This window comes from Anarhichas minor, unplaced genomic scaffold (genome assembly GCF_050575085.1).
Source record: "Anarhichas minor isolate MPS153535 unplaced genomic scaffold, ASM5057508v1 ptg000027l, whole genome shotgun sequence".
Taxonomy (NCBI): Eukaryota; Metazoa; Chordata; class Actinopteri; order Perciformes; family Anarhichadidae; genus Anarhichas; species Anarhichas minor.
The window spans coordinates 12,006,322-12,020,006 of NW_027466473.1; the positions used below are offsets into that span (position 1 = coordinate 12,006,322).

Consider the following 13,685-nt stretch of genomic DNA (forward strand, 5'->3'; position numbering starts at 1 on the left):
ACAAGAACACTTTGAATTGCATTGTTACATTTCGTTGAGTTGGTCCACTGGCACCAAATGACTTGACTAATTGTGTGATGAGTGAATATTATTTGAGATATTACCCCAAATTACTGCTATTTTGATACAATATATTTTGCTTACAATTGTTTATCCGTAAATGTACCCATATAGTACATTTCAAATGTGTTGGAGTTTTTGTTATAGTTTCCTTGGAGTTATTCCAATCTTCACTATCAATAAAGCTTAATGATTCGTCTCAAATTAGTGACATCTTCACTACAGGCTGTCCTTCTGCTGCTCATCTCAGTGAGAAACTTATTTACAGTAAAAATTGCTCAAATTAAAACGTGGCTGTACATAACAATAAAAAAACATCTTGTGAAGCTAATTTACGGTGTATTCTCCCTTTAATTCCAAGAGCGAAAGAGGTGCACGCTGCGCGCCCCCGCTTAACGTGCGCGCAGCCGATGTCCAATACGCGACCGTTAGCTGGGGCGAATGCGGTGGTACCAAAGAGGAGAACAATCTGACCGACCGGGTGATGTGAAAAGTCACAGTATCACATCAAAACCAGGGACTCCAGTCGCACGCTTAGGCCTGTCAATGGGATATGAGAAGGACCATTCGTCAAAGGGTAAATTAGTGTTCCTCTACACACGTCTACATTGTTGTTTCGCCACTTAGAAAGACTTGTATTTTTAATGACGAATTGCCTGCAGTCTCTGCGCTTTCCCGTTCTGATCGCAAAATGGCGGAGAGGCCGACAAGCTAAGCTAAGCTAGGCTAAGTGGCAAAGTTGGCGTTCACAAGAGCATCGATTTAAAAAACTGAACGTCAAGATAACCTGACGGTGGTATTATTTAACCACACTGAACGTGGTTGTCATCTCAAAACCAGTCCGGCGCTTACCGGTCAACGCGTGATTAGTACCGAGACACTTGTTGTGAAGCCCAGCTGAACATTTGGCTAGAACGTTAGCGTCTATTTATGGTGATGAGCTAACGTGGTGCGTTAGCCGGCTAAGCTAACTGAGGGGCTGTCAGCTTGCTGCCGTATCCTCTACAGCCGGTGCAAATGTTCTGACGTTGACACAAAATGCACAAGTCAAATGCTAAATTTACAAGTTTGAGGTGTTGGCCGTGTTGTGTAAGCCTCGGCGTGTGTATGAATGACGTTATACAATACAAGTAAACCAGTGAATAACAGCTAATAGCCCTATAATCAAACTTGGGTTACATATCCTATTCCCCTTTTAATTGTAACGAATAACTTGTTTGTTTCAGCATGGGACTGTGTTGCTTAGCTCCTTGTTGTCGTAGACCAACGCCCTTCGTGTGGTGTCTGTGTAGTACTATAAATCTAGTCTAAACTGACAGCTTCAGTTCACGTCTACGTTATCGTGCTAAGCTAACGTTAGCTGGAAAGGGCGTTGCTGAGCCATTGCTGCAACTTTGCCCTTGTGGCCACAGATGCCTTGGAAAGACGTCACTCGAGCCCGATTTTTTAACAGAGTAACGTTACTGTTGCTCAAAAAATATTAAAGCAGCTTTTAGCCAATTTGGGGTGTTTCCACGCATACTGCAAACTCCCTAAAGGCAATAATTCCCTTAAGGCTTGAGGAATCCCAATCCGGGTGGAGACTAAAAAAGGCACCAGAAATACTGATAATCAACAAAGCTGTACAGATTTCACTTGAGATGTCTATAACTGTCCGATGAGCTGGATTTCACTACCTAATTGAATGCCCTAGTAATTGTCCAGTAGCTGCAGCTATTGCTTGGCATTAAATGGGAGGGTCTATGTCTGTAGAAAAAGGCTCTGAACCTCTCAGGGTGTACAGATATGTTTTATGTTCTCCATTATCTGTTTAAAATTAAATAAAATGTTACTGAAAGTGCAATTCATGTTTTACCTCTGCTAAATTTCCTCCTGTATTCCCACTTATTATTTTTCTCCTTTTTGTATGAGAAGATCCTCACTTATTAAAGAACAATACTTCTTAATTAAGTGGAAAATCAAAGAGTAACTGGTGTTATGTTTTGACATTCTGTCAAACGTGTTTCTATATTCTCTGTCTTGTCACGTTTAGATATTGGACTGTTGGCATTGATAACGTGTGCGCTATGTTTTAGATAAAGGTTGAGTAACTTGTCTTTTATTGTAGGGGAGTAGACTCATAATGCAAAAGAAAATCCCGTTGTGGAGCGAGACGTCACCGACAAATGTAATGGTGTAGGGGAGGCTGCCAGTTTGAAGTGAAAACATGATTTGCCTTGATGTTTGATTTGTAATCAAACATAGTCTTGTGGTTCAGTTTGTGTCAGCAGGGACTTGTTTTGGCCTGAAGGTCACCCATAAGGAGAGGCATTGTACAACAGCTTGACATAAACGGAGCGTGATGATGACTGGAGCTGGATGTCCCACCAGAATGTATGCTCGTTTCATTGCCTTTTTAGTTTTGTTAGATTAACATTGATTCTCTTTTCTAAATTCAATGCTGCTTCTGTTAGTTATCACTCCTGCTTTTAAGAATAACATTGATGGGAAATAGATCCGCAACAATTTTAATTGAATTATCAATTATCAAGTGAGAAGGACAACCATTCTCTGGTCCCAGCTTCTCCAGTGTGAGGGTTAGCGGTTAGTGTCCATTGTCAGTTGAATATCTTTGGGCTTTGGACTGTTTCTGTGACATCACACAGACATTTGAAGATGTCACCCCAGACTTTAAGAAACTGTCATGGACATTTATTATAGACTAAACTATTTATTGAAATTTTAAATGATTAGTTGTTGACTAAGTGTCCATCTGAAAGATGGCAAGAAGTAAGTCTTCACAGACCACCATCATGATCAAGAATCAGAGCCCTGTAGATGAAGTCAAATTGTCCTCATGTCACATAAGGATCACACCATTACATTTACAGATCCATTCCTACATAGTGTTGGAGAATGCTGCATTCATATCAGGATTAAAACGTGTTGTTTATTTGGAGAAGAAGTAAAGTATGAGTCACTGAACATGGCTCAAATTTTGAGTGTTCTGAGGAAGACGGATTGCTGATGTCATAGTCTGATATTGTAGCCTAATGGGAGCTTAGTCAGGTGATCTGTTCATCTTTTTGCATTTCACAAGAGGATATGTTACGGTAACATTCGGTCAAGTTGTTATATCTGTGTGTGAATAAGGGCGACTGAGGCTCAGTGGTAGAGCAGGTTCATCCTGTAGTCGATGGTTCGATGTGTCCTTGGGCAAGACACTTAACCCCAAATTGCTCCAGCAGGCTGTTCCTGCGGTGTATGAATGAGTAGATGGTCCTGTTGTGCAGGTGGCACCTTGCATGTTAGCTCCTGCCATCAGTGTATGAATAGGTGTGAATGATGACGTGGTGTTAAAGCGCTTTGAGTGGTCAAAAGACTAGAAAAGCTCCATACAAGTACAGTCCATTTAGCATTCATGAGTAAATGCAGAACGATGTGTGGCTGCTCCATCTCCTAACGTCCTGACGTCTCAGTTTTCTTCAGTGGCAGGTACAGGTCCTCATGCTTCCTGTGCACTTAGTGACCTCCACATAGACACGTGTACATGACAGTAACACCTGACTCTGATCCAGATGTCCTTAACTATTGGGTATCTGCTGATATTTATCTAAATGGTGATTAAATATGTATTAGACAGCAGAAGTTTGTTAGACGGTAAGGTTATACAATAATCATATTACCGCAATTAATCAACTGTTGTTTATTAATGTTAATTCCATTTGTGTGTTGATGTAAGGCCAAAATGTAACTTGTCTGCTGTTGACTTTGTGTGTTCTCCTCCAGCTAGTGTCTCAGAAAAAGATTGTTTATGAGGTAAAAGTAGCGCCTCTCTCTTTTTTTTTGTTAATCGATAAAATTCCCGTTTGATTGCTGAATCTTTAAAATGTCAGAAAAGTAGCAAATCCTCACATTTTAGAAGCTCTCATCTTACTTCATAAATGACTTAAAAAGGTATTTACTTCAAAATAGTTAGCAATTATTTTTCTATTTTCTATTAACTACTAAGCACTAAATCTTTATCCTAACTTAATACTGAAATAATAAAGCTTATCTAGAGGTTGAAGTCCTCAGGTAAAATATGTTGCTCACCAGTAGCTGACCACGGGGGGGGGGTCCACACATGAACAGATGCATACTCTATAATAACATTGCAAACCATTTGCCTGTCCTCCTTCAGTAGAAGCTGTGTGCAAATACATCGAAATCAATCGTTTTATTCAAATAAATAGTGTTTAGATGATCGTACAGGTTGTAACACTCCCCCTTACATTACTACCTTTTGATACGCCTGACACATAGACAGGACCTTGAACACTTCCTCTTGATTTATGACTGGGATCACGTTCTCACTGTGTTCCACTGAGCCGAGATGACTACATTTGCCTTTCAATGGAATAACTGGAGGACTTTAGCGGGACTTTCTCACTGACTGAAACCAGGCCTCGTACGGTCACTTCTTTATTTCTGTGTTCCTTTCAAAACATTTCTCTCAGATACAGTTGCTGGTGAAGCTCAACAGTCTCAGGCAGGTGCAGGAGCCACAGAGATTGTCCCGGTTACATAACAGTTTGGAGGTTGGTCCGTTTAGTCAAATGGCTATTTTTGAACCACGCTGAGAATGCTGTTCAGCTAAAATCGTTTGCTCGGTCTCGTCAGTGCTGAGCGCTCGTCATGCATGCATGCAGGCAGGAGAGAAGAGTTCTTTCTAGGACACGTCATACATGTCCCTGGGTAAATGTGTTGTTGTCTGCTGCGGCTGCAGTGCTTTCACTGAAGACAAGTGCTCATCTCTAAAATAGAAATATGTGCCGAAAACTTATAAGTGGCAACTGGCAACGGACGGTGAAACGGAGAAGAACGATGCACCAGACAATAATTCAGACAAAGACGGCTTGCTGTCGGGGGTTAATCCTGTTAGCCAGCGTCCCAGCCCTTCTTTACATCGTCAGCTGTATGGAGGACTTGTGGTCTCTGTCACTTAGACACACACACACACACACACACACACACACACACAGTCACTCTAGGTTTTCTGGTCTAGCCACTAAGCAGCTTAGTGCTATTGTGGCCCCAGGTGCCAGCAGTGTTGAAGCTCAGGAAGTAAACAGTCCCACTAGCTTCACCATCACTGAGTGGTGTTTTTAAATGTGTCGTTGGTGCTGTTGATCTGTGCTCTTCTATTGGAATGGTCCCGTTGTCCCAAAATGAGTATAAAGAATCAGTCGTTACCTTAAATATCCTTTTGTAACATCCAGAGGTTCAGATCAGGTGTGCAGAAAGAAGAGAGCTGCTACTCCAGTTTTTAAGTATTATTTTAAGTAATATTTTTCTCAGTATAATTTATATTGTAATAATATGAATAAGAATATGAAATGAATGTAGTGAAGTTAGTGGCAGCATTGAAGGTTCTGAAGTGAAAGAGTCCCTAAGATGGCTTTCCCCCACTTCTCATTGCATTGTTTAACTAAACGTTGAAGTACTTCCCTACTTTCAATCCTAGAATATATGTGAATATATGTGTTTTATCATTGTTGCCGATCATCAGTTGTTTTTTAACCCCTTCTCTCTCCATTCTCTCTTCATCAGGTGATGGGCACGTCTGATTGTTGAGTAAGATTTGGGCTGCTGAGAACTCCGTGAAGCCTTGACTCAACCGTTGATTGACGGCAGCCTCTCCAGTTCACCTCCCTCTCTTCACCACCTCAGAGTCTCTGAAGGAAGAGCGTCACTGAGGGATCGGACACACACTTCCCAGCCGGACTCCCCCTCCCCAGAACATCACCTCACTCCCACCTCCCCCAAGAGGGAGAGAGCAGCAGCCACCATGGTGCTGTCACAGAGACAAAGAGATGAACTGTGAGTGCCTGGATAGAAATATTTGTGCGTAGGCTCATCACACATGCAAACAAGAACAGACATGTAGACAAACACACATGTGGTGCTCATGAAGAGGACCACTTTCAATTAAAGTGTGTGTGTACATGTCGGCTTTTTTAGCAATACCTCGAAGTTTTACCACACGCACAGACGTATGTGTCACATGGAGAGCAGTGGAACGTGTTTGGCTGTCTGGGATTAATAATCCAGAAGAGGATAATGCAGATGTCATGAGAAAGTGCATACCTTTACAAGAATGTGTAATCATTGAGGAAATGTGAAGAGACGTGAGCTTGAAGGTGCTTCATTTGATAGCTGCTTAGTGAATATTTCATAACCCACATGATTGAGGCAGAGGAGTGAGGGGGATGGGAGGAGGAGGAACATAAGTGAGCGGCTCTGTGCCGATCATAGGGCACCCCATCTCAATACACGTCAGTCCAGACAGTGTTTTATATCATCATCGGGGTTTAATCCTAATTGGTCATGCAAAATCTGGATTGTTAATGTTCTGATGAGTTCCAAAAAAGGATGTGATTTGGATAATTTTGGGGGAAACCCTTCCGTCAGTTTCTGTCTGGGTTACATTTCTAAGCCGTTCAAAGTGGCCCTGAAGCCGCAGCCTAAATTTAGCACCGTTACTCATGAAATATTCACCCGTCTCCTCATGAAAGAGCCGTCCCACTCATTTACACTACCTAGTTCGTCTGTGTGTGTTTGTGTGTGAGTCTGTACTTGTATTTAAGGGTGTGTTTCCATGTGCTCGTGGTTTCTCTGTTCTTACGTTGTCCATAGAAACACAAAACACAGTTTCCCAGTGATTCGATCCTTACGTTTTCTTTTGTAGTTTCTTACGGCACTTAGTCAAATTTGAGGTGAAACTATGAAACTTGAATCCCATTGCTCCCATCTGTTAAACAGGGTGTGGTCTGACAGCGTTTCTGTTAAGGTGGAGCTAATATTTAATAAATGACAACCTCACTTTGACTTTTATTAATTCATTTAGCACATTTTTGTACATAAAGAAGTGTAATTGCACTGATACTGACCACTTAAGATTTGCAGAGGCATCTGTGATTGATGACGAGTTAACGCCTGAAATTCTCTCACAAATCTGTTTTATTCCACTTCTTCACAGAAACCGGGCGATAGCCGACTATCTCCGTTCCAATGGATACGAGGAGGCCTATTCCACCTTCAAGAAAGAGGCTGAGCTGGATATGGTAAGAATACAACTGTGTATTTGTCATTTTTACAAAGAAGAATGTGGATCCCTTTCTCAGTGTCTTTCTTTTCTGCATCCATAGAATGAAGAGGGAGATAAAAAGTATGCAGGCCTTTTGGAAAAGAAATGGACCTCAGTCATCAGATTACAGAAGAAGGTAAGGACTGTTTGTGTGCTGTCTCGTAGTGTATTATCTATATGGACAGTAGGATGATATAAAATAGTTCACAGCCTTCTGACTCCTCTTCTTCTTCTCACCGCTCCGCCTCAGGTGATGGAGCTGGAATCAAAGTTGAATGAGGCGAAGGAGGAGATGACACACGGTGGACCTGTGGGTCAGAAGAGAGACCCCAAGGAGTGGATCCCCCGTCCCCCAGAGAGATACGCCCTGAGCGGGCACCGCGCTCCGGTCACACGGGTCATATTCCACCCCGTCTTCTCTGTCATGGTCACCGCCTCCGAGGACGCTACCATCAAGGTGCGTGTAGAAATAGGGTTTACACACTAAGCTGCATAATTTGAAAACATGTTTTTCAAAGTTTAAGAAAACTAGGGGTGAAGCCCAATCTTGACCTACCTTATTAGTGTCCTATAAAGACTATTTTACATTCATCAATTTAAAGAAGTAACGGCACTGTCACAACGATATATTACACATCAATTTGTCCATCAAAAGGTCCCATCTGTACTCTAGAACTCCTTTAGCTTTTCTCATGTTTACATAATGTAATATCTTTGAGAGCAGCGCTTTTAAAACGTGTCTCTACCAGGAACATTACAGTGATGGCTGCGTGCAGCAGCATTTGTAAGCAGAATCACCACAACATGGCCTCTGCAGCTCTGACCCTTTAGATCAAAGCTGTGCTGCAGATCTGAGGCGTTTTATCCTCTGAGCTTCTGCTTCAACATGCTTTGCTCCCCCCTGCCTCCTCCCTTTATCCTCCTCCCTCCCTGCTTCCCTTCCTTCCTCACCGTTTCTGTTTTCTGCTTTGTCACTAATCATCTATGTGGCGATGGGCTGAGGCTCATGTTGTCAGAGGCAACACTCCCAGAGCACTGCACCTTGGGAAACATGCAAATCTGTTTGTCTTTCAACTCAGCCTTCTTCTTTCCTTTGCAGCCTTTAATTTCTCTATATAACATGGTTTTAGCTGAAAGGCTTTTCTTAACCATTTAAACTGTTTCAACAGTTTTTCAATATAGCATTTTTGGCTGTGAGGCCACTAGACATAATTCAAGTGACCCAAATCAGTAATATCATAGTCGCATCATGATTTTTAGGTGAGATGTACGTCTCTGTTTGATCATTGGCTGAAGTGCCTCCATGACTGACTGTCGCTACCCCTGATCTCAGGTGTGGGACTATGAGGCGGGGGACTTTGAGCGAACCCTGAAGGGCCACACAGATTCTGTGCAGGACATCTCCTTCGACCAGACGGGGAAGTTGCTGGCTTCGTGTTCAGCTGACATGAGCATCAAACTTTGGGACTTTCAGGGGTTTGAGTGCATCCGAACAATGCATGGTAAGAGATATTCACAGAAATAACAAACGGGAGCACCTGTACAAGTGTGGATCTATTTTGCTACAGTTCACTGGAAAAGAGTTTAAATATTTGTTCCGATTCTGGGTTTCACTCTCACTGTGGTTACTTTAAGTTCATTTTTATAAACTCTTTTCTGATGATGGGTTGGCTTTACTTTAGAAATCTCGAGTGCTTTTTGACACTGTGACTTCGGGCACATCTGACTATTTACACAACTAAACTCTCGACTGTGTCGTCCAGGCCACGATCACAATGTGTCATCTGTAGCCATCATGCCGAACGGGGACCACATAGTGTCGGCCTCCAGAGACAAGACCATGAAGATGTGGGAGGTGGCCACTGGGTAAGTTAGCGGCACCTATTTTTACCATCTTCCTTCACATGGTCTTCGTTTTATCCCTGATAATATTGCATTAGTTCACGATTTGTTTTTTTGCTAAACAGCTGCTTATTATTAAACTTTATCTCCGTCTGCAGGTACTGTGTGAAGACGTTCACAGGCCACAGGGAATGGGTGAGGATGGTGCGTCCCAACCAGGACGGCTCGTTGATTGCCAGCTGCTCCAACGACCAGACGGTGCGCGTCTGGGTGGTCGCCTCCAAGGAGTGCAAAGCTGAGTTGCGGGAGCACGAACATGTGGTCGAGTGTATCGCCTGGGCCCCCGACAGCGCTCACCCCACCATCCTGGAGGCCACAGGCTCGGAGGTATGTACAGCTGTCGCATGGTCTAATATTTACCTACAGAGGATGTTTGTGTATGTTCGGTTCAGCTGGAGGGTTTCCCACAAGTGTTTATAGCATATGCAGCGCAAGTAATGAGTGCCTCATAAGACATTAATGCACTTTAATTGAATAAGATTAGATGTAGTCGGAGTCTTTCAGACTCTGCAGGTTTCAGCAATTGGTCAGATGTTCACATCACATGTTTGCTTTGATTAAAACAGAACATGACAAAGTTGAGGGACAGCTGAGGATGTGTGAAGGAGAACTCACCCCTTCTCCGTGGCTCAAAATGACCTTTATACCTTTTTTTTGAAGCATCTCTTTGATGACAAACGTTCATGTAGCCAATCACTGTTTCTTACAACTTCCCTGTGTCTCTGTTTTGCAGAGCAAGAAGAGTGGGAAGCCTGGCCCCTTCCTTCTCTCCGGATCTAGAGATAAAACAATTAAGATGTGGGACGTCAGCATTGGCATCTGCCTTATGACTCTGGTGAGTAGCCCGATGTCTACGACTGTCTCGCGTTCCTGCTTACTGATGAGGGGAGCGGTGGGTAATCGTCTGGTCTCTTCAGGTGGGACACGACAACTGGGTGCGTGGGGTGTTGGTTCATCCTGGAGGAAGATTCATAGTGAGCTGTGCCGATGACAAAACCGTTAGGATCTGGGACTACAAGAACAAACGCTGCATGAAGACCCTGTTTGCCCATGAACACTTCGTTACCTCTCTGGGTAAGAACCAGTGATGAATGGGATTAAAAACGTCGTACTTTAACCTGCACTGCACATGCAAAAATACAGAACCTAAACCCAAGCGCAAATGCTCACTTGTAGTTTATCTTAAATGCAGCGTGCCTGAACAGATGTTTTCCTCTCTTGCAGATTTCCACAAGACTGCTCCCTACGTGGTGACGGGCAGTGTCGATCAGACAGTCAAAGTCTGGGAGTGCCGCTGAGACCGTCTCCTTCTCTTGCCCCCCCCTCCCCAACCCCAAAAAGCATCCCTTAGGCCCCACCCGTCTCTTGGCCCCTCAGCCCTCTTCCTTCTGTCCTGACACCCAGCCCCTTTCCTCTCGCACTCCAACCCCTAGTTGACCAATGGCGCTTTACCTTCTCCCCGTCCACTCTCTCCTTTCCTTTCCCGTCCCTCCTCCCCTACATCGGTCCAGCCCTGTTAAGATGACTATTGTCCTTTTATGTAAATTATTCTGGATGTAGGGTACGCTTAATAAATGTCACGCAATCTCTGACACATAAACACACTCAAAAGATGAGAAGTATTCCTTGCATGGTGATTCAAACAAAAAAAATGTATACTGTAAAAAATTTGCCGAACTTGCATACTGTTCCTGTCAGGTCAAAGGGTAAATATCCTTGTGTGCTGGCGCAGGTGGATTCCAGTTAACTGACAGTGCACGAAAAACCAATAGCACCCCTCATTGAGGGGGTTTAGCTTTTGGTTTGTTTTGTTTTTTCTCCATGCTTCAACTGTTGTGGTCTGTCACTGCGTGGATGGTGATGGAGAAGGTGTGAGGAAAGTAAGCATAAAAGAAGGACTGAGTGGAAGCTGTCCAGGGCTAGATGATAACAAGTCGAAGAAAAAAAAAATGAAGCAGGATGCAGCTCCCTAGTCGAATCACATTAGGTTCTGTGGGCGAGTGCACGTGTACATGTGTGTATACTTTGTGTGTGCGTGTGCGTGTTTGTATATTATGACAGGAGAACCTCTCCACCGTCTCTGCTCTGATGGTCAGAGGAGAGAGAGGAGGCAAAGCTTCTCGTCCACTGTGTTCATTCATACTTCTTTGTCTCTTTTAACAAACTTGCTTTCTAGTAGACACTCACAGGACCTTAATGATCCCTAAGCTGCTGAGAGCACAGGCACACGCCCCCCCCCCTTAGCAAAAGTGTGTTTTACAGAGGAAAAAGTCTGCTCACCTTCTATGAGGTTTGTGTGTGTGTGTGTGTGTGTGTGTCGCCCCAGAGAATCGCCCAGTGCCCTCTTGCTCACTATCTCTGCCTTGTTAACCCATTGAGGGCTCCCTCACACGGGATTTTCATTCTGCTTTCTGTGGTCTCACTGCTCTCTTTACACACATACACTCACAAATGCACATACATGCACAGTAAAAGTTGTGTATCAATATATCTGGATGTCATTGTTTGCAACATAATGAAATAAAAATCTGTAAATATAAGTTATCTTATTTGTATGCTTTCTTTAAGGAAAGGAGGCGAAATGAGATGAAGGAAAACCTCGCGGAGTCTTGACAGAAATGACCGCCGCAAAATGTCATAGTGAGGTCAGACACTGCAGCACACCTTCCAGTTCATCCCACATAGGAAGACATTGAAGGCACCCAAGCTTGCAAGGCGCATTTGTGACCGCGGTCTCCTCGTTCTATTCAGCCGTCTTTATATTCTCAACCATTTTTTAGTCCGTGTGACTGTAAGACTTTTGGTTGTTTCAGACAAATGTTGATTAGTGGACAAGGAGACCAATGACAGCCTGTGGCCCACAAAATGAAGTGTAGATGTAAATATAGGAGTTTGGTCTAATAACTTAAAATCATAAGAGAAAAGCGTTTTGAAAGAAATGGGTCACGAGAGACAAACTGGAAAAGCACTACTCTAGGCAGCGGATATTATTTATGTATGCCTATCTGTCTGGTGCACAGATGACGATCAGGTGCTACACTGGCATCTTTTAAGTGACTTCAATCAGTCCTGACCTAGTCGTAGTTGGGATGAGATGGGGAGGATGTGGGTGAAGATGCCAAGTGTGATGTGGAGGGAACAGTATGATACGTTTTGACATTTATTCCTCAGGTACAGCCCGGTTACTGACATTGCAAGCTCAGACTGGAGAGGCAAAAACATCAGGAGGCAAAAAGGGACAGATCAGACCCCCTTATCAATTATGTACGGTACCCCAGCCTACTTCTGTGTTCACACACACACACGCACACATCTGCTCACTCACCCACACAGCAATTACTCTTTCTCTGTGGTATCCTGGCAACAGTTTCCAGGATTGCCAAGTGTGCGAGCACCACACCTTGCTCTGTCCTGCAGGTCTGAGGGGGGAGGAGCGGGGGGGGGGGGGGAGTAAAGAAGGATGCAGATGCCAAAAACTAAAGTTATTACAGCTCAAGGTTCACGTCGTAAAAGGACACCGACGACGAAAACTGTTGTGCGAGATGTGTGCGCAGAGAAGTGGCTTCACGGGACTTAATGAAAGGATAATAAACCTGTCTGAGTCTGAAACTCTTGTTTCTCAACAGAGGCACTGGAGTAGAAACATTGGCCTACATCTGCCAGCCACCACTCTCTCTCTCTCTCTCTCTATCTATCTCATGCCTTGCACACACTTTCCCCTCATGCAAGCTAAAGACATCAAAACGGGGAGAGAGAAGCTCCCTTTCTCATTCATATTTCTTCTTCTAGGTCACCCATTTCTCTCCATGTGACAAAACTAGCAAAGAGCGAAAGAGAAAGGAGCAGCGGAGAGGTATAAGCCAGCATTGATTCCGATAAGCTGGCGTGATATGGGAAGTGTTGAGAGGTTTCAAGGTCACTGTATACAACAGACCGGTCTCTGACAGATGCAGCAGTATCAATTCTCTCTATGAGGACTGAACAATTTCATAGGGCAGGCTGGATTTTTCTTTATTAACATACGCAGACGGATACAAGTAGTTTCATGCGCAGACCGAGGCTCAGATGGCTGCAGGGTCTGTGTTAATATATAGGTTTGTGTGTCATTCCAGTATATCCCACGTGAGTCCCACTATAGTTTACGTGAGCGGCATTCTAATCCCTCCGAAGCCTGGGGAGGATGGTGGAATTGTTTACAGGATGTGGCGCTCTCTAGTGGTAGCATGTGTTGAGAGGTCCATGTCCCTAAAAGGAAAGAAAGCTGCCCGTCTCTCTGCTCTCTGCCATGGAAAAGATAACCTTGTCGGTAAGATCCAGATGGAGACAGTAAGTGAGTCATGTTGATCAAGTCTAGGACTAGGTTTGTAATTAAGTTGTGGTTAGAGTAAGAGCAAGTGTTTGTCACCACAATGAATCCAAACCTGATAATGTGTTAATATCCAAGAAGTTTACAATTTCAACTTTTCACCCAAGGAAATCGACCAAAGAAGGGCGAGTGGCGATAATATAAACCGCCTTTGTGGACGTTTTGTGATTAAGTTTTGATTGTAAATTATATTTTTGGGCCCTATTTTGTGTGTGAGAAATGTTAAAAACCGTCTATTGACGGGCACTA

The 13,685-nt window shown here is 43.6% G+C and overlaps 1 protein-coding gene across 2 annotated transcripts; it reads left to right on the forward strand.

The window, feature by feature from the left end:
- Positions 1 to 478: 478 nt before the first annotated feature.
- LOC142960102 (lissencephaly-1 homolog A-like) lies at positions 479 to 11,610 on the forward strand. Of its 2 annotated transcripts, XM_076101718.1 has the most exons (12): positions 479 to 637; positions 4,539 to 4,619; positions 5,632 to 5,901; positions 7,061 to 7,145; positions 7,230 to 7,304; positions 7,419 to 7,625; positions 8,502 to 8,670; positions 8,932 to 9,034; positions 9,169 to 9,397; positions 9,804 to 9,905; positions 9,988 to 10,144; positions 10,295 to 11,610. In XM_076101718.1, the coding sequence occupies exons 3-12, from the start codon at positions 5,870 to 5,872 to the stop codon at positions 10,366 to 10,368; spliced, it is 1,233 nt and encodes a 410-aa protein (XP_075957833.1). In that variant the 5' UTR covers positions 479 to 637; positions 4,539 to 4,619; positions 5,632 to 5,869; the 3' UTR covers positions 10,369 to 11,610. The 2 variants fall into 2 exon arrangements, with proteins under 2 accessions (XP_075957833.1, XP_075957832.1); XM_076101717.1 differs by lacking the exon at positions 4,539 to 4,619 and having other exon boundaries at positions 480 to 637.
- Positions 11,611 to 13,685: the final 2,075 nt, after the last annotated feature.